This window comes from Choloepus didactylus, chromosome 22, assembly GCF_015220235.1.
Source record: "Choloepus didactylus isolate mChoDid1 chromosome 22, mChoDid1.pri, whole genome shotgun sequence".
Classification (NCBI taxonomy): domain Eukaryota; kingdom Metazoa; phylum Chordata; class Mammalia; order Pilosa; family Megalonychidae; genus Choloepus; species Choloepus didactylus.
The window spans coordinates 13,586,768-13,606,687 of NC_051328.1; the positions used below are offsets into that span (position 1 = coordinate 13,586,768).

At 38.5% G+C, this 19,920-nt stretch overlaps 1 protein-coding gene and 1 pseudogene across 9 annotated transcripts in view; one reads left to right on the forward strand and one right to left on the reverse strand.

Moving 5' to 3' along the window:
* Positions 1-19,920, reverse strand: part of CNOT1 (CCR4-NOT transcription complex subunit 1) — a 133,955-nt gene that overhangs the window by 49,433 nt on the left and 64,602 nt on the right. For all 9 annotated transcript variants that reach the window (XM_037816186.1, XM_037816188.1, XM_037816183.1 and 6 more), the window contains exons 14-16: positions 12,265-12,384; positions 11,384-11,506; positions 11,052-11,203 (exon numbers count right to left, since the gene is read on the reverse strand). In XM_037816186.1, coding sequence (XP_037672114.1) covers positions 11,052-11,203; positions 11,384-11,506; positions 12,265-12,384 — 395 coding nt within the window. The remainder of the gene's footprint in view (positions 1-11,051; positions 11,204-11,383; positions 11,507-12,264; positions 12,385-19,920) is intronic.
* On the forward strand, positions 3,124-3,801 carry LOC119518806 (annotated as a pseudogene).

Consider the following 19,920-nt stretch of genomic DNA (forward strand, 5'->3'; position numbering starts at 1 on the left):
CTTTAAGGAGAGAGGTATTGCTAGTATGCCAGTTAAAGAAACCAGAACCTAGAAGGTAGATAAACTGCCTCCTTTCACATATATGCCGCAAAACATTTTAGCCAGTTTAGGATACACTAAGTCTTCCAGGATTACATCTACCAAGTAAATGGAGAAGAAATATTATTTTTTGTTATTCAGAACTTTGCCAAGTTATTCACCTCAGAAATTATCACCACCGAGCAATGCTATTCATTGATGGTGTTTGGATTCCTAATTAATACATTTATATCAGGCTTTATTTGTAGATGCCCTATTCACAGTGACAGTATTTATTTTTAGATGCAACACCCATTGTGTTGTCTTACAAACTTGTCTAATCAATTATTCATTTAAATAAATATTTCACTAGATATCACTTTCCTATTAATCCTTTATATCACATAGAGTGATTGATTCATTTTAAATTATACATATACACACATTTTCCATTATTTAGCTTTTGGAGTAGTTAAGGGTATATATACTACAAATAATCCTCCCTGGTCTGTGGCTTGCCTATCATTCTCTAAATGGTGTCTTTTGAAGAGCATTAATTTTAATTTTGAAAAAGTCCAATTTATCTCTTTTTTTGTCATTTATGAGTACTGCTTTGTGTTCAGTCCAAAAATTATCTGGCCATCCCAAGGTTACAAATGTATTTTCCTGCTGTTTTCCTCCAGGTGCCTTATGGTTCCAGATTTTTAGATTTATGTTCTATGACCCATCTCAAATTGTTTTGTGTATAAAAAGTGAGAAAGGAATAAAGATCTGTTTTACTACATATGAATATCCAGCTTTTCTGACATCATTTTAAAATAACAATTAAATAAGGACCCTTCCCCCTCTTGAAATAGATTGACACTTTGTGGACAAAAGTCAATTGCTCATAAATGCACTGGTAGGTCTATTTCTGAACTCTCTATAAGAAGCATTATTCTATTTATCTATCCTTATGCAAACATTGATTGACATCATTACTAACACAGTTGTTAAGGATATATAAAATACACTTTAATTTAAAAAAAAAAGTACAATAGGTCCCAACTATTGCATTAGACCTTATATTGCCAACCCCATCAAGGACATGACTTCTTAAGCCACAATTCAAAAGTAAAAATGAGAAAATCAAATATGCACAGAACACTAACCAAGCTAGATGTTACAACAACTTCTAAGGAATACAAGAAAATAAATGGAAACTACAGTAAATGGGACCATGCCTTTAAAAGATTTGTAGAAGGAAAAGTCTCCAATTATTCTTATTTCCCAGAATACTTCACATACAAATGATTTTCCATCAAACATATGAAGAATGCAAAAAGCAGAGGACGTGATAGTGGTGTTCATCGAGGCAGTGTGAATAGGTAGGGGATAAAATTCAGTCAAGACTTCATAAAAGACGTGAAGTATTTGGTAAACAAGGAATACTGAAAGTAGTAGAATGGGGAGTTTAATTTTCTTTGCTGTATCAATTGCAAGCTCATAAAACAGTTTTCTGGTTCTGTAATATCTCTGTCCCTTAAAGATGATTTGTTTAGAAATGAGAAGAAGTCAACCAATATTTTATTTTTAAATTCATCTAATATAAAGAACAAGGATGCAAATCTATAATTTCTACTATTTTATACAAGTCAATCACAATATCCCCACCTAGAAACAAAAAATATTGGTCATGTTATAGTTTAAGTTGCACAGTAGAATCACAAGTGTTCATTTTATTATGCTTCAAAACTAACAAAAGAATAATAGAACATGTATGAAAATGGTGGCAATAGAACATCCAAATATTCTCTCCTCCATAAAAGCAATGAGAAAAGTGGCAAAAATTCACAACTTTTTCAGAAAACTCTGGAAATTAACCAAAGCCTTGCAGCAATCCAGGAAATTGTTATTCAATAAAAACAACTATATCTTGGTAAGAACAATGCGTTTTCCGGAGTTTTGACTTGCCCTATTCCAATCCCTCCTCTCTCCAGCTTCATGGTAGTCTTAAAAACTAAGAGCCATGTATGCACAACTATGTGATGAAACTGTGAGCAGTGACTGTACACTCTGGATGTTTGTATGGTGTGTCAATATATCTCAGTAAAACTGCATTAAAACAAAGAGCCCATAATCACATGAACACCATAAGCCTGGCAGCCACTGGAGGTGGCAAGAGAGGTTGGAACAACTTCAAAGCCTCATTCTCAGAGAATCGTCATTACTTATTCTCTCTAGTAATTCCCTAAAAGACCTCACTGGCAAGGTCCTCTATCTGACCTGACTCAAGAGTTCATCTGGTGCAGAAAGCCTTTTCAACAGGAGGTATTTATTAAAAAAAACATTTAAAAGTAAATTCTTTTAATTTTGTGGCTGCCTAAGCTGGTTGTTAACAGTTGGGTACAAACAAAAGCTACCCAAAAAGCTTAAAAGGAAAACCTGGGGAACGAGATTCCTATGGGTGCACAGGGCTGTGCTAATAAGACCCAGAGCTGTGTCCATGGTAAGAGAAGACCTGAGAAGACCTTGAGCTCTGACAGCAAGTTAACTATCAGAGTGACGGCTAACGCCGAGTTGTGGAACTGCCTCCCTGTTAACAGTGTCTCTGTTGGCAACCACAGCCCCAGGAAAAAGACTGGGAGACTTACTGATTCCAGGAGCTCAAGAATATATATGTGCAATCATTAGCCGACACTAAGCTAATCAAGCAGAAACTTCAATGGTCAAGTATGACCAAAAATTCAAAATTTATGGAATTAATTCAGAAAAACCATGAAACAAACAACAAACTCCAGGGAAGGGTGATAATCTGATCTCCATAACTGCAATTTTTAACAAAAAATTACAACATATGCTAAGAAACAAAAAAGCATGCCCCATAAGCAGAGAAAAAAGGATTCAATAGAAACTGCCCCCGAGGAAGAACAGGCATTGGACATACTGGACAAAGACTTTAATTCCGCTGTTTAAAATATTATCAAAGAACTAAAGGAAACATTTCTAAAGAAATAAAGGAAGATATAAGAACATTGTAGGGTTTTCTTTTCTCCCTTTCCTCCCACTGCCCTATTCAAATCTAAACTTGAGGCTCTTGCTCACCCGGCTGGCATCGCTTTCACTATGGCCCTCAGCGATGCTGATGTGCAAAAGCAGATTAAACACATGATGGCCTTCACTGAACAGGAAGCTAATGAGAGAGCAGAATAAATAGATGCAAAGGCAGAAGAGTTTAACATTGTGAAAAGTCATCTTGTGCAAACCCGAAGACTGATGATTATGGAATACTATGAGAAGAAAGAAAAACAGACTGAACAGCAAAAGAAGATTCAGATGTCCAATTTGATGAATTAAGCAAGGCTCAAAGTCCTCAGAGCTAGAGATGACCTTATCACAGACCTACTAAATGAAACAAAGCAGAGACTCAGCAAGGTGGGAAAAGATACAACCAGGTACCAAGTGCTGCTGGATGGACTGGTTCTCCAGGGTTTGTACCAGTTGCTGAAGCCCTGAATGATTATTCATTGCAGGAAAAAGGATTTCCCTCTGGTAAAGGCAGCGGTGCAAAAAGCAATTCCTATGTACAAAATTGCCACCAAAAAAGATGTTGATGTCCAAATTGATCAGGAGGCTTACCTGCCTGAAGATATAGCTGGTGGCATTGAGGTCTATAGTGGAGATCGTAAAATAAAGGTTTCTAATACTCTAGAAAGCTGGCTTGATCTCATAGCCCAGCAGATGATGCCAGAAGTACGGGGAGCCTTGTTTGGTACAAATGCCAACAGAAAGTTTTTGGACTAAGCCTTTGGGAGGTAGAATTCATTCCACTCTTCCGCTGCTATGATAAGGAAGTTTCTGCTATTTGAAGAACCATGATTATCTATGTAACCTCCTTTTTGTTGTTCTAATATTGTTCTGTACTTATCAGTGGAATACTCTTCTGTAGCTAATGCCCTTGGCCCAATTGTTAACAGTGGGAGAAAGTTTCTCTTGAAATAATCAGGAGCCAATCTCTAGTTTATTTAAAATTAAACAACTCTCAGTTGGTTCTGCAGCGTGAAAGGTAAGGGATTAGATGATGGTTGCATGAGCTTCCCCGAGTCTTCCGCTCTTCTCCAGCTCTTGTCATCTAGTCTAGAGAATGATATATTTGGTATGCCCTGTCTTTTAAGCCTAAAACGCATTTGGGGCATGCATTCCTTCCAGCTGTAATAGCTTCATCATTACCTGTTTGGGCCTATAAGTTTTCCTTATCTGTAAATGTGATTTAAAATCTAAGCCATGAAAATGCTCTGTTTATTAAAACAAAAGGTGTATGTGGATCTAATTGTAATTTTTGTTTTGTTTTTTGCAAGGCACTACAAGTTAATCAGTTGAAAGAGTAAAGTTCTTACTGAGGTCCTTAGAAAAGAGCCACTTTCCATTCCATTATCTGTCTTCTATAAAAGTTTTACAACTTTATTGAGAGAATAATTTTATTAGCTTTAGCAGAGTCAGAAAAGAAACTAAGGGTTTGGGGAAGTTACTGTGTGCTAGGCCTAAACCTTTTCACAAAGGCCATTTCTTCCTCCTACTGCCCACTTATTTTTCCCTTAGATGACTGCTAGATGCTGCCCAGGGTCTTGCAGCTGATACGTGGCAGAGCCAGAATTTTAACTTGAGTCTGTCTGACTGCCTCATCTTAGTAGAGAAAGAGACCACTATTTTAGCATCATCCTGTTCCTCCTTAACCTCAATTTTAGATCTGGTGGGAATACAGATAACTTCTGGAACAGGTATTTTGTTTGTAGGACTTGGCCCCACTTGTGTGACATTATTTCTCTTCTCTAGAGCAGCCTTGTGGGGAAAGGAATTGAGGTGCATGAGAAAAACTGTCACAGCAAATTCAGTTCCTGAAGGTGATGCCGTTATTATGTGACAGACTCCAGACTCAAAACCCAGTGTTGATCTGCACTACACAAACAATGAACCCTAAGTTAAACCATGGACTATAGTTAATAGTACCATTATTAAAACGTGCTTTCGTCTATTGTAACTAATGTTCCACACCAATGCAAGGTGTTAATAGAAGGGTGGTATATGGGAATCCTGTATTTTATGCATGATTTTTCTGTAAACCCACAACGTCTCTAAAAAGAAAACAAAAAAACAAAAAAAACAAAAAAAACAATGTAACTTAAAAACAAAGTAAAAAAAAAGAATGTCTCAGGAAATAGAGGTATCAATAACTAGAGATGGTGGTGATGGCTGTACAACATTGTGAATGTTAATGGCCCTTGAACAGTACAATAAAAATGGCTAAAATGGAAAAATTTAGGTGTTATATAAATATATATACAACCACAATACAATTTTTTTTTAAAAATTGTATTATTAGCACGCTTTCAATGAAAAAATACAAAAATGAAATCAAGAAAACCATTCCATTTATGGTAGCATGAAAAAGAAAAAATGCAAGGCAATAAATAAAAAAAAAACAAAAAGAAAATTCATAGCAACTAACTAAAGAAGAGCAATAGAGCAATACTTGTACAGTGAAAACCACAAAACACTATTATAGAAATTAAAGAATGAAATAAATGGAAAAGCATCCCATGCTTATGATCAAAAGACTTGCTACTGATAGTCTACTAATTATTTACAAAATTAGTATAATCCATAACGAAATCCTAGTTTATTTCTTTGCAGAAATTGACAGGGTAAAACCTAAAATTCATATGAAAATGCAAAGGACACAGACTAGAGAAAACAATCTTGAAAAAGGAGAATGAAGTTAGAGGACTCGTACCTCCCTATTTCAAAACCTACTATAAAGTTATAGTAATAAAGATGGTGTGGTACAGGCATAAAGACAGACATATACCAATGAAATAGAATTCAAGGTCCAGAAATAAACCCAAAGATTTATGGATAGTTGTTTTTCAAGAAGATAATTTGAAGAGAAAGAACAATCTTTTCAATAAACAGTGCTGGGACAAAAGGATCTACACATGTAAGAGGATGAATTTTGACACCTACTTCAAACCATATACAAAAATTAACTCAAAATGGCTCTAATATATATATGACTCGGGTTTAAAAACCAATGGCTTGGCAGACTATTTCCATGTTGTACTCTGAACACATCGCCATTCAGAGCAGCTCCTGAATCCATTCAGAGAAGCTCCTGATTTGAGGGCAACATGACTCAACTTCCCCACCCTGTAGATAAGCCCCATAATAAAAGCTCATGTCTCAGAACGTGTCCAGTGCTTTCTTTAGTTCTTTGGCTACAAAAGGCCTCTTGGGCCATGACAAATTGGTATGCCAGCCTGGAGACTAAAGAAATCCCAGTCACTGATGACATGAACTTGGGAAAGGGAAAGGGGAAGTCCCAGGTAGGACACTGAGGTGGCCTGCGACACTTATATGGGGAGGGGTGGCTACCCTCCTAGATGAATGGGGTCTGTCAAGGGAGTATGGAGATGCATATGACTCCCCAGCTGGACTAACAGCCCTCCTGCTACAGGCTGCAGGACTAGCAAGATTTCATGAGAAAAAGGAAAGCTGCCAGATTGTTGCAGCAGTAATCTTGCTGATCTTGGAGGCTGTGTGTACAGCTACAGAAAAGGCCTTAAAGGCCGATGTGGCAGTCTGCCGCTTAGAACTAAAGTTAGAAAGGGATATGCAATTGACCCAAGCAGAACTGAAAGGTGCTCTGGATAAAAGTTTAGAAATACTGGCATGCCGGTACACTAGAGTAAGAGGGCATAAGCTGCCCAAAGGGCAAGTGTAGGCATACCCTAGCTTCCCCTGACTGGGACCCTAAAGTGTGGGACCTTGCTGACTCCTGATCAAAAGATGATGAGCCCCTGTCTGATTGGGAAATTAAAACTGAAGAAAGTAAGCATGTGCATCCTCTGGTCCAACAAAAGGTACCTTCTCCCAGATGTACTGTGGCAATATATCTGTATAAATTACCAGGGTCATTTAATAGCCCTGTCTGGCCAATGACTAATGGTACCAGGCAAATGACTATTAACTATACCAAACTTAATTCAATAACTTCTTTGTTTGCATGTGTATTGAATATAGCTACCTTGTTGCAGGATATGAGTACTCAATAAAGCAATTTCACTTTATGTTAAACACTGCCAAAGCTTATTTTAGTATTTTAGATCCCTCCAGCCAGACTGTGCCCACCTTCACATGGGAAAACCAAAAACAGACATTTGCCGTGTTTCCACAAAGATACCTCCCCAGTTCCACCATCTGCCATGGACTGGTAGCACAAGATTTAAAGAAAAGGACACCCCCTATGTTTCACTATAATGATGATATCATACTAACCAGTAATTCTTTCCCAGAACTAGAAATTGCCGCTAGCACAGTGGTGACCCACCTTGAAAGTCGAGGATGGGCGATAAATCAGAGCGAATTACAAGAGCCTAAACATTCTATCAAGTTCTTGGGTATTGTCTGGTTGGGTAAAACTAAAGCTATTCCTTTAGCTGTTGTTGTTAAAATACAAAGTTATTCTATACTGCTAACTGCTAAACAATTAATAGCTTTTCTTGGTTTATAGAGTTATTAGAAACTGTTTATACTCTATTTAAAAATTTTAAAACTTTTGTACTCCCTAATTAGAAAAGGAAAAGCATGGAAATGGGATTTTCCACAGCAGGTTGTGTTTATAAAAGCATAAGCACAGTCTTTAAGGGGGGTGGACCCCAATATGTGCTGCGAATTGGATGTGGCCAGTGCCAATACTGGCTTTGGGTGGGGTGTGTGGCAAAGGCAACAGGCTAAATGTGTAACTATTGGATTCTGGTCCCAGCTTGGGAAGGGCACAGAACTCAGATATAGCCCTTTGGAAAAGCAACTGTGCACAGCTTATAGTGCTGTTACAGGTTGAAGGTTCAACTCAAAGGTGCCCACTGGCCACACTCCAGGGGTGTACACAGGAGACTATAATAAGCCCCATTTGGGGAGTGCTCAACTAAGCACAATGACAAAATGGAGAGCTTACATCCTACAATGCCGAATTTCTAACAATAGCCCCGTGAGTGCAGAAATGCATAAAATTTCAGGACCAGTCTTCCATGTGGAAGAGCAGCATGCCCTGCCTCCTGTTGATCCTCCCGAAGTGGATCAGAGGATCACTGACGGACAAGGGAGTTTATCTGACTCTGCATGGTATACTGACAGATTGGCACTTGGGCAATATGCTACCTGGATGGCCATGACTATCCAGCCAAGTACTGATATCATCTGGTGGGAGACTGGAACTTTGCAAAGCAACCAGGGGGCTGAGCTGCAGGCTATATAGATGGTAACTTCCCATGAACCAGGAGACAACTTAACTGTCTGTCCAAATAATTGGGCCATATATTGAGGCCTAACAGGATGGATGGCCACGTGAAAGCAGGAGCAATAGACAGTGGTTGACCGACCCCAATGGAGGAAGGAACTAGGGGAAGACATTTGGATGGCCTGCCAGAAATTAAAGTACCTGCTTTCCATATTTCTGCCCATAACATTGCCAGGTAATGCAGACACGAATGCCCTAGCAAAATTCCATAGCTTAACACTGATGCATCAGGCGACTGAATGGCTGCATCAGAAAACTGGGCACTGGGGGTACCAAACCCTGTGGAAGCTGGTACAGCAGTTTCAGCTGCCTATCATCTGACAAGTGTTAAAAGGAGAAAAGGACGCTAGCTCTTCCCGTTCGCTGCAACATCCCAGAATGGTTCCTCACCAACTTGGACCCATCCGCCAAGACCAGATTCCTCTCACCTGGTAGCAAGTAGGCTATATTGGCTCTCTTCCTCTGTCCAAAGGGGCAAAATATACCTTCATCACTGTAGATACAGCTATGAGACTGCTGCTGGCCTTCCCAAGGGGCAAAGCCAACTAACGAGCTACCATCCATACAGCCCGCAGCTCAGCCCACTGGCTGCTTTGCAAAGTTCCAGTCTCCCACCAGATGATGTCCGTACTTGGCTAAGTAGTCATGGCCATCCAGGTAGCATACTGCCCAAGTGCCAATCCGTCAATGTAACATGCAGAGCTTAGAAAAATTAAGTGCCTTTTTTGGGGTCCCCACACACGTGGACAGCGATAGGGGGACCTCCTTCACTGGGCAATTAACTCAGGCCTGGGCTACAGAACATAATGTCCTTTGGAATTTCACTTGCCCTGTAATCCCACAGCAACTGGGTTAATTGAAAGAATGTATGGCCTTTTAAAAAACACTTTAAGGATGACAGAAACTTCTTACAACAATGGACTCGACAACTGTACTGGCATTAACTCCAGACCCAAAGGAGTGGCTCCCGCTCCTGTGGAAATGGTAACCACCGGGCCCATGCAGGACTTACAAATTCAAATAAGGGGGGCCAGCTGCTCTCAAGCCACAGCAAGGCAACGATAATAATCTGCTCTTGCCTGTGCCACAAACACTAGAAACTGGGGAAAATAAGGTCAATTGGCTCTGGTTCTGGTCCATGCAGCCAAGCTGGCTGAGAATCCTAAGCCCACGGGGTATTTATTGTGCCAAAGATTATTTTTACTTCCCATCTGGGGCCCCCATCCCCCAGGGAACTGTATGTGTAACTTTGCAACCCCAAGCTAACTGTAGATCTGACCCTGAAGGGCCCTCCACAGGGGAGAAGGTAGGGCATTAAAAAGAAAAAAAAAAAAAAAAAAAAAACCCCTCATCTGGAACTCTTCTATCCATTAATGAAAACCCAGCTTACATACTGTTCCTGCATGTGCTATTAATTCTTGTTAAAAAACTGTATATTACTGTTTCAATAATGCATTAACTAAAGTGTTATATTTAGCATTATTCTAACAAGTTTTAATTTTAGTGGTAACTGTATGCTGTAGAATGTCTGCTTGAAAATGGTTTCCAAAATTATTTTGGTAACTTAAGTAAAAGAGATACAATGTTTTGTATGTAAAGGAAAAGGAAAGTAGTTTTGTCCTAAATGATTGGCTGTTTCAGAATGGAAAAGAGAAAATGTAGGACAAAAACCTGGATGGTTAAAGAAAGTTGCAGGAAGTTTGCAGAAAGGGAAATTTATTTCTGTGGACAAAGTTAGGAAATAGTTAACAACAACAACAAAACTAGATACAGAATAAAGCAGACTCCCTGGCAGTTTTATCCTTTAGCTATTTTAGCCCCAGGTGTACCTGTGCTTTAATTAATATTCAGTGTTGTGTATACATACCCGATAACTCACAAAATGTAACACAAGCTCTTGATCGTGTCAGATCGTATTCAAAATATTGAACATCTATCTGATAATCCTTTGTCCAAATGGTTTCATTCTTTAACTTGGCCATGGTGCCACTTGTTAACAGGATTACTGTCCATATGTACTGGTTTACTTGTATTCTGCTGTTCACTGTATTGTTGTGGATTATGGATGCAATGTCTGTCCTATGGTCAACACAAATTGCTGCATGGGGGTGGAATGCAGGAACCCCAGGCACGGGGCATTCACCAAGGGCCTTGAAGATTGTACATAGCAGCTTGCGTGACCTAGGTCAGGTAAGGTTTGACCTATTCTCCTTGTAATATCAGGTGCTAAATGTAATCTGTACCCAAAACTACCTCCTCCCTGAGATTCCATGAGATACTTTTATCTCTATAATCCTCCCCTCCTCCCTGATGATTACAATCAACCCTTCCCTATGTTGCACTAACCCTGCTACCTGCCTCATGCTCTCATACTCACTGGAATGTCAAGCCCTTATAACCAGCTTATTCAGTACCCCCAAAGTGCAGACTATTTCCATGTTGTGCTCTGAAAACACCGCTACTCAGAGTAGCTCCTGAATCCATTCAGAAAAGCTCCTGATTTCAGGTAATGTGACTTGACTTCCCCACCCTGTAGGTAAGCCCCATAATAAAAGGTCATGTCTCAAAAAAAAAAAACAACAATGACTTGTCTTAAGCTGCTGTCACTTTGATTCATTCAACCTTTCCTCATCCAAATTAACAATTATCCATACAAGCCAATTCTAGTATTAAATACAGACATCTTCAAGCATTATCTTACCCTGCGCAAGCTTGTAGACAGGCCAACATTGTTGCCAGAGTTTCTGGAGGAAGTTGAGCACTTTTGGGCTGATCTTTCTCTGGGGCAAGTCCACCCAAAATAGAAGGGCACCGTCTCTTTAAAAAAGTCATACATGCCTGGATAAAGGGCTCCTGAAAAAGAGAGTCCCTCAATGTATTTGAAAGTCATCTGATTTACCTTTGAATAAAAACTTACCACTAAGCAGAAAAACTAAAATCTAGAACAAACAGCATCTTCACTGTTATTTTAAAAGTTGGTTTCTTTAGCCATCAAAATTAAAAGCAAAAATGAATGGAGGAATCCTTCTTTACCCCATGCTCTCGAATTTTATCTGTGAGCCACTTGTCAAGTTTGAGGTATTCACGACGTGATGCAAGTGCAGCAAGGTCAATAACAAAGGCAAATGGAGTACCATTTAGCAGCATTGACAAGGCCTAAACAAAAAAGAACATTAGAACTGGTAAGTCAAGCAATTAAAAGCAATTGTTTCTAACTCTCTGTTCTATTCCTGCTTTTGTCATAAACAATTTAAATAAAATATTCTGCTACTATTTTCTTGGTCACAATTTTTTAAATAGCTTAGTACAATTCAGCAGTAACAACAGGAATTGCTATTAAGATCACATTTTAAAGATGAATGCATGACCCTACCTTTAAAATAAACTTTACCTGTTACTTTTTCAAATAACTAAACCTAGAGCAGCCTCAAGGCTCAATCATAACAAGAATAATCACCCATTCTTAAAAGCTCTGAACACAGGCTTCCTATGACCTAAGCTCTACTTTAATACCAGTGCTCTATAAATAGTGATTAAAGATATCAAGAGACTATTTGCAGAAGATCCTATTGATTCTAAATATTCAAAAAAGTTGAAAATTGTTTCTCTAAAAATTGTATCTCACAGATTACCTCTGAGAAAAGCTTGACTATCATTTACTTTAAATAACCCAGCAAATAACGTATCATAAAACACCAAACAAAATTCAAATGTAACTCCAAACATTTTTACATATCTAAAACCACTCTTTCCTTCTCAACCCTTTCTACTTATAAAGCTAAACTATATAAATCTCGACTCATTCTAGCTATGAGTAAGTTACACATAAACTACTAAGGAATGTTATACTATTAAAAAGGCATTTATATCATTAATAAATATAACAGTGTCAATCTAATCCTCTAAACTCTCACCTTCAAGTCTTGTGCCACATCAAGTATTCGAGACAATTTGGCCTGGTCATACTGCTCCCCTCGCATGTACCATTCTGCCATTGCGTGCATGATAAGTTGGCGAATTGAGGGAGACTGTCCCTAAAAGGGGGGGTGGGGGGTGGGGGAGGACAGAAGGGGCCAGTTTTTAAACAGAAGTATTGTTAAGCATTTTTATAAGCTCTACAGCAACTACAGAGCAAATCTGGCTTACGTAAAAATGAGGCATATCTGGTTGCACAATATTGTAAGTACACTGAACAAAGATGTCCGTGAGTAAAGCCGAAAGAGGTGGGCTAGGGGCATGTATGACACCTGAAGTAAAGATAGAAAATAAAGACTGGGCCCGTTTAACTTAGCAAAAACTAGAGTGGTCACTGATTGTGACTAAATGTACAAATATAAAAATGTTCTTGCATGTGGGAGAACAAATGAATGTCAACCACGCAGAGTGTTGAAAAGGAGATTGTATTGGGGAAAAAATATAATCAAAACAAACTGAAGTCTATGGCTAACAGTAACACTGTAATAAGTTTCCATTAATTTTAACAAAAGCAAAATACCAAAGCTAAATGTGTATGGAGGGGGATATAAGGGAGGGATATGGGATTCTTGGTAGTGGTGGTGTTGTCTGACCCTACTATTGTATTGTATGATATTTTAGTTTTCTTTGTATTATCTTCCTTATTATTCGTTAAAAAAACACTTTTTTTCATAGTAATCAATACGTTCACGCGCTGACTGTGGCAATAAATGCACAACTATATGATGATACCCTGAACAACTGATTGTACACTGTAGATAATTGTATGGTATGTGAATATAGCTCTATAGAATTGTAGGAAAAAATAAAAATAGAGATAAAAGTGCTGGATAAAACATGGAAAGAGGAATGTACATATTTACTGTTGATAAGGAGGCAGAATGGTGTGTAGCCTTCATGAAGGACAGTGTGGTGGTTCCACAAGAAACTAAGTATGTGGGTGCCATAAAGGCCTGCAACCCCATTAAGGGGGATATATTTGGAGGATCTGAGAGCAGGGACATGAATGGTGCACACTGGTGCTTATGGAGGCAGTATGCATGATTTGCAATGGGTAGAGGTGGTCTAAAGGTACATCAACTGAGGAACAGAAAGGTGAACTGTGGAGTGTGCACACAATGGAAAACTGAGCAACTGCAAGAAGGAGTGAAGCTGTGAGAATGAGGTGAATGGACCCTGTAGATAGTATTTTGAGTGAACTAGGCCAGAAACAAAGGCAAACACTATAATACCTCACCAGTACGGACTAACTACAATGTGTAAACTCAAGAATTGAATCTTAGAGCACAGCTTATCAGGAGAACGCTTATTGCAATGGTACGTAGATTGTAAGCTCTTACAGCAGTCACATCTATTCCTGAATTGCAAGGGCTATCTCCAGATACTAAGATGCTGATCCCTTTGTGTATAACCTGATCGATCCCTGGAACTTTGGGTATCTGTGTGACACCTGAAACTAAGAGCTAGAGCTCAGCAGATATTAATGTCAGTATTAGCACATACAGCAACTGTTAAAAAAGCTGAAAAAGAGTCCAGGCTTCAATTAGAGATATGAATGAAGCAGATGCAGCTAGGACTAGGGCAAATTGGGCCAAAGGATACAGGACCATACTGACTGTGTTTTAAAACTTCAACTTCCATGTGATACCAAGGGAAGAGATATTTAGTTGGTGCAGGATCTGTATTTCCTAAACAATTTAACTCATACAGTTTGTTCAAATACCATAATTACAAGGAACTTTCAATAGGAAGCAAGACCTGGTAGGTTTGTACAGGTTAGTGTGAAATAACAACACATCCCAAAGTAATTTGGGCAGAGAATAAAAGTATACATGGAGGGACCCCCTGAGGAGCTGGGGGAAAATGTGGAAGTACTGGACTTCCTCGCCTGAATTGTAGCTGATGTTCTCACAAACGTAGACAACCGGTGGTTTCGTATACTGAACCCTCTATCTTGGGGCTTGCCCTTATGGAAATCGTTAAAGGAGAGGCTAAACCAGCTTACAATTGTGCCTAAGAGTTTCCCCGAGTACCTCTTTGTTGCTCAGACGTGGCCCGCCCTCTCTATCTAAGCCAATTTGGCAGGTGAAATCACTGCCCTCCCAGCTACGTGGGATCTGCCACCCAGGGGTGTAAATCTCCCTGGCAACATTGAATATGACTCCCGGGGAGGAATCTAGACCTGGCATCATGGGATGGAGAACATCTTCTTGACCAAAAGGGATGTGAAAGGAAATGAGATAAGTTTCGGTGGCTGAGAGAATCCAAAAGGAGCCAAGAGGTCACTCTCGTGGGCACTCTTACGTACAATATAGATAACCCTTTTTAGGTTCTAATGAATTGGAACAGCTAGCAGTAAATACCTGAAACTATCAAACTACAACCCAGAACCCTTGAATCTTGAAGATGATTGTATAACAATGTAGCTTATGAGGGGTGATAAAGTGACTGGGAAAGCCACGTGGATCACACTCCCCTTTGTCCAGTGTATGGATGGATGAGTAGAAAAACAGGAACAAAAAGAAAAACAAAATAAAACAAAACAAAAACAATAACAAAAAAAAACTAAAGGAAGAATGGGGGGGACAATTTTGGTGTTCTGTTTTTACTCTTTTTTTTTCATTCTTGCTTTCACTTTTTCTGGTACAAGGAAAATGTTAAAAAAATTGATCGGGGTGATGAATGAACGACTCTATGATGGTCATGTGATCAATGGATTATATACTTTGTATGACTGTGTGATATAATGAATAAATCTTAATTAACAAAACAAAACAAAACAAAAAACCACTCCTAAAAGAAAACATAGGAAAACATCTTCAGGGCCTTGTGTTAGGCAATGGTTTCGTAGATTTTACAGCCCATGTACAAGCAATAAAAGAAAAAAACAGATAAATGCAACCCCATCAAAATGAAAAGCATTTGGGCCACAAAGGACTTCATCATTAAAGTAAAATGGCAATGTCCAAAATGGCAGAAAATATTTGGAGATCACATATCCAAAAAGGGTTTAATATCCAGAATATATAAAGAAATACTTCACCACAACAAAAGGAAAAACAAACTAATTTTTAAAATGGGTGCAAGTGAAGGGGGAATGATAATCTAATAAGAATAGACAAAGACATTGAGGGTAATCTTAATGATATGGGAATGCACAGGAATGATTATAGTTAGTTAATTTTCTTGTGGTATGATAGGACCATATTGAAAGCAATGAAGTTATTTTAGGATATTCGTTTTTCTTATTCCTTTGTTTTGTTTTAAAATGCTTTTTATTTTTTGATGAATACAGTTTAAAATAAATAAATAAATACATGCGTACATACATAGGGCAAAAGACCTGAATAGACATATCTCCAAAGATATATAAACAGCCAAAAGCACATGAAAAGAAGAGCAACATCATTAGTCATTAAGGAAATGCAAATCAAAACCACAATGAGATCGTATCACACCCACCAGCACGCCAATTTTAACAATGGAAAATTGTAAGTGTTGGAGAGGATGTGGAGAAATAGGAACACTCATTCATTGCTGTTGAGAATGGAAAATGGTACAGCTGCTGTGGAAGACAGTTGGCGGTTCCTCAGAAAGTTATGTATAGAATTAACACTGCTAGGTAGATACCCAAAAGAATTCAAAGAAGGGACTCACAAACAGATACCTGCACACTGATTTTCATAGCAACATTATTCAAAATTTCCAAAAGATGAAAGCAGCCCAAGTATCCATCAACCAGTGAGTGAATAAACAAAATGTGGTATATACATACAAAGGAATATTATTCAGCTGTAAAAAGGAATGAAATACTGATACATGTGACAACATGGATGAACCCTGAGGATATCATATTGAGTGAAACAAACCAAACACAAAGGGACAAATATTGTACAATTACACCGATATGAAATAATTAGAAAAAGCAAATTCATAGTAAGAAACTACAATATAGGTTACCAGGGGCTGGAGTGGGGGTAGGGAGTAGGTCATTAATGATTAAACTATACAAATTTTCTATTTGGGTTGATGGAAAAGTTTTGGAAATGAATGGTTGTGAGGTAACACAACATTGCGAATATGATTAATAGCACTGAATTACGTATTTCAATATGGTTAAAAGGGGAAATTTTAGGTTGTATGTATGTTATCAGAATAAATATAAAAAAACAAAAAATGTAAGACTGCACAGCACAACCATGGACTATAACATGTAAACCATGAACTACAGTTAATAGCACAATTATAATAATGTTCTTTCATTAGTTATAATAAATGTACCATACCAATACAAGGTGTTAATAATAGGGTGGTATATGAGAACTCTGTATGTTACACATGATTTTTCTGTAAACCTAAAACTTCTCTAGTAAAAAATAATCACAAATTACTCATCTATAAATAAAAACAAAATACTTCAAGGTAACTACCTCATGGTTCACACTGTAGTATTGAATCAGTTTTTCTAGGATTGGTTATCTGTACACTCATTCTAAATCTTGATCTCCATAAACAGGAATGTTTCCTTTTTTGTAATTATTTTTTTTCACCAGTGAAGAAAATGAACTGTTTCTTGGTTCTGTTACTTATACAGCCTAGCTTTCAGAACTTACCTGAAGACTTGCAGTTGAATAATATACATCTCAATTTAATAAATGGGAAAATAAAACTATAGAGATATGGGCAAATACAATTTGGGGGGAAAAAAAAAAAAGGCAGCTGAAGGAAAGATGGACTAGTATACTGACTATTTGGTTGACTCCTATATAACCAGGCCCTCAAATAGCACAACAAATACAAGAAACTAAGTTAATGTTTCTCATAGAAGCATCAGCAAGGCAGTTACTATCACTTTGTCTAAATAACACTCCAAAAACTGTTCAAGATTAACAGAAGGGCCACTTGAAACAAATAATCAGGAATCAGAAGACTGTTCCTACCCGTTCCACCTAGCTCTTCTTACCTCACAGTTATGGTAAAGCAGGCAATAAAACGCTTTGCTAAACGTTTGTTAAATGTGTGGTAAACTATAAGTCTACCACGTTATTTGAGTCTCTAGAAAAGGAGGAAGAACTGACTGACGGGCATAGAACTAAGGTAATATATTTCATTTATAAATAAATAACCTTAACTGATTTCTTTAAACCACTCAAATATAATGCAAATTATCATGAAAATGATTAACGGGGAAAAAGTAACTACAGAACTGAGGTAGAAGGGAAGATGACTGTTTATTCTTAAAGCTTCTGCATGTCGTATTAAAAACGCAGTCTATTAAGAAAAATCAATGGACAAAAAAATATTTACTTAACTGCATTCTAAAAAATTAGAAGAGGGGGTGGAGCGCAAGGTCTTGAAAGGCATTTCAGCACCAACTAAAAGAAAAGTTAAATCCTGGAAATGAACAGGACAGAAAATATTGCCAATTTTATTGATTTGTGAATTTTTTTTTTTCCAATTTACTGTTTAAAAGGTGACAACCTGGGATCTAAGATGACAGCAGAGAGAGGAGAGGAAGCTAGTTAGTCCCCTCGGAACAACTAATAAACAACCAGGAACAACTAGTAAATAATCCGGAATAACTATGGGGGGATAAACGTGACTGTCCACTCACCATACACCAACCTGAACTGGGAAGAATGCCTGAGATTGCAACATAGAATCTGTAAGTAAAAACTGCAGATCCAAGCCAGGAGCCCCCTCCCCCCACAGCCCGAGCTGCAAAGCCTCATGGTGCTAGAGAGAAGCTCTCTCCCAGCAAGCGAATATAGCTCAGCTGAGCTCCAACTGGGGTTTTAATTAACAAGCGTGGACTACTTGCTATGAGCTACAAATCTCCAACTAGCAGACAGAGGCTTTCTGCGATGACTGACCTTGAAGAGCTGATGACTGACTTTGGAGAGCCGGAGGGTAGCCCTGGACTGCCCCTGAAGAGGGCTTTCTGTCCCTGCTTCTGCTCAGTGGAGAAAGCCTATAGCACAGGCATAGTGTATTCAAATGCTAATTACCTCTCCCTAGAGGAGTTATCTTCCCTAAGAGGAAAGGGGTGGGGCCCAGCTCTACTATGTGCCTTCCATTCAGAACCAGACCCCAGAGCCTGAGGGAAAATAGCCATGGGCCACACCTCCTTACACCAGTCTGGAGTTACAGCCTGATGGGCACCACCTGCTGGGCAGAAAAGCACAGTGACCTACCTGAGGCTTCACAGTGTATACCAATTTTCTAAGATACAGCCACAGGGAAACTGGATACTGAATATTCTTCCATCTGGGAACTGAGCCTGTTCTGGTCTGGGAAAATCTGATTGGGGTAACCAAGGAAACCAGATGCCTAGACAACAGAAAACTACAACATACACTAAGAAAAAAGAAGTTATGGCCCAGTCAAAGGAACAAACTTACACTTCAACTGAGATACAGGAATTAAAACAACTAATAGTAAGTCAATTCAAAAAGTTTAGGGAAGATATGGCAAAAGAGATGAACCAGATAATGAAAACACTGGGCGTACATAAGGTAGAAATTGAAAGTTCAAAAAACCATCTGGCAGAATCTATGGAAATGAAAGACACAACACAAGAGATGGAAGACACAATGGAAACATACAATAGCATATCTGAAGAGGCAGAAGAAAACACTCACGGACTGCAGAGCCAGGCACCTGAAAGCCTACACACAAAAGAACAGACAGAGAAAAGAATGGAAAAATATGAGAGACATCTCCGGGAACTTAAGGACAAAACGAAAAGCAAGAATGCACGAGTCATAGAAAAAGAGAAGAGAAAAGGCGCAGAAGCAATAATAGAGGAAATACTCAATGAAAATTTCCCATCTCTTAAAAAAGACATAAAATTAAGGATCCAAGAAGCGCAGCATATCATAAACAGAATAGATCTGAACAGGCCTATGCCAAGACACTCAATAATCAGATCATCAAAAGTTAAAGATAAAGAGAGAATTCTGAAAGCAGCAAGAGAAAAGCAATCCATCACATACAAAGGAAGCTTGATGTGACTATGTGTGGATTTCTCAACAGAAACCATGGAGGCAAGAAGAAACTGGGGTGATACATTTAAGATACTGAAAGAGAAAAACCACAAACCAAGAATCCTATATCTGGCAAAACAGTCCTTCAAATATGAGGGAGAGTTTAAAATATTCTCTGACAGACAATGACAGAGTTTGTGAAAAAGACACCTGCTCTACAGGAAACACTAAAGGGAACACTACAGACAGAAAGGAAAAGACGGGAGTGAGAGTTTGGAACACAATTTTGGGAGATAGTAGCACAGCAATGTAAGTACACTGAACAAAGATGACTGTGAGTGTGGCTGAAAGAGAAAGGTTGGGACCATGTGGGACACCAGAAGAAAACAAGAAGGATAAAGACTGGGACTGTGTAACTCTGGGAAACCAAGGGTGCTCAATGATTGTAATAAAAGGTACAAATATATTTTCACATGAGGTAGAACAAATGTATGTCAACATTGCAAGGTGTTAAAAATAGGGTGGGATTCGGGGAAAAGTACAATCAATGCAAACTAGAGACTATAATTTATGGAAACACTGGTATTATACTTCCTTTAATGTAAGAAG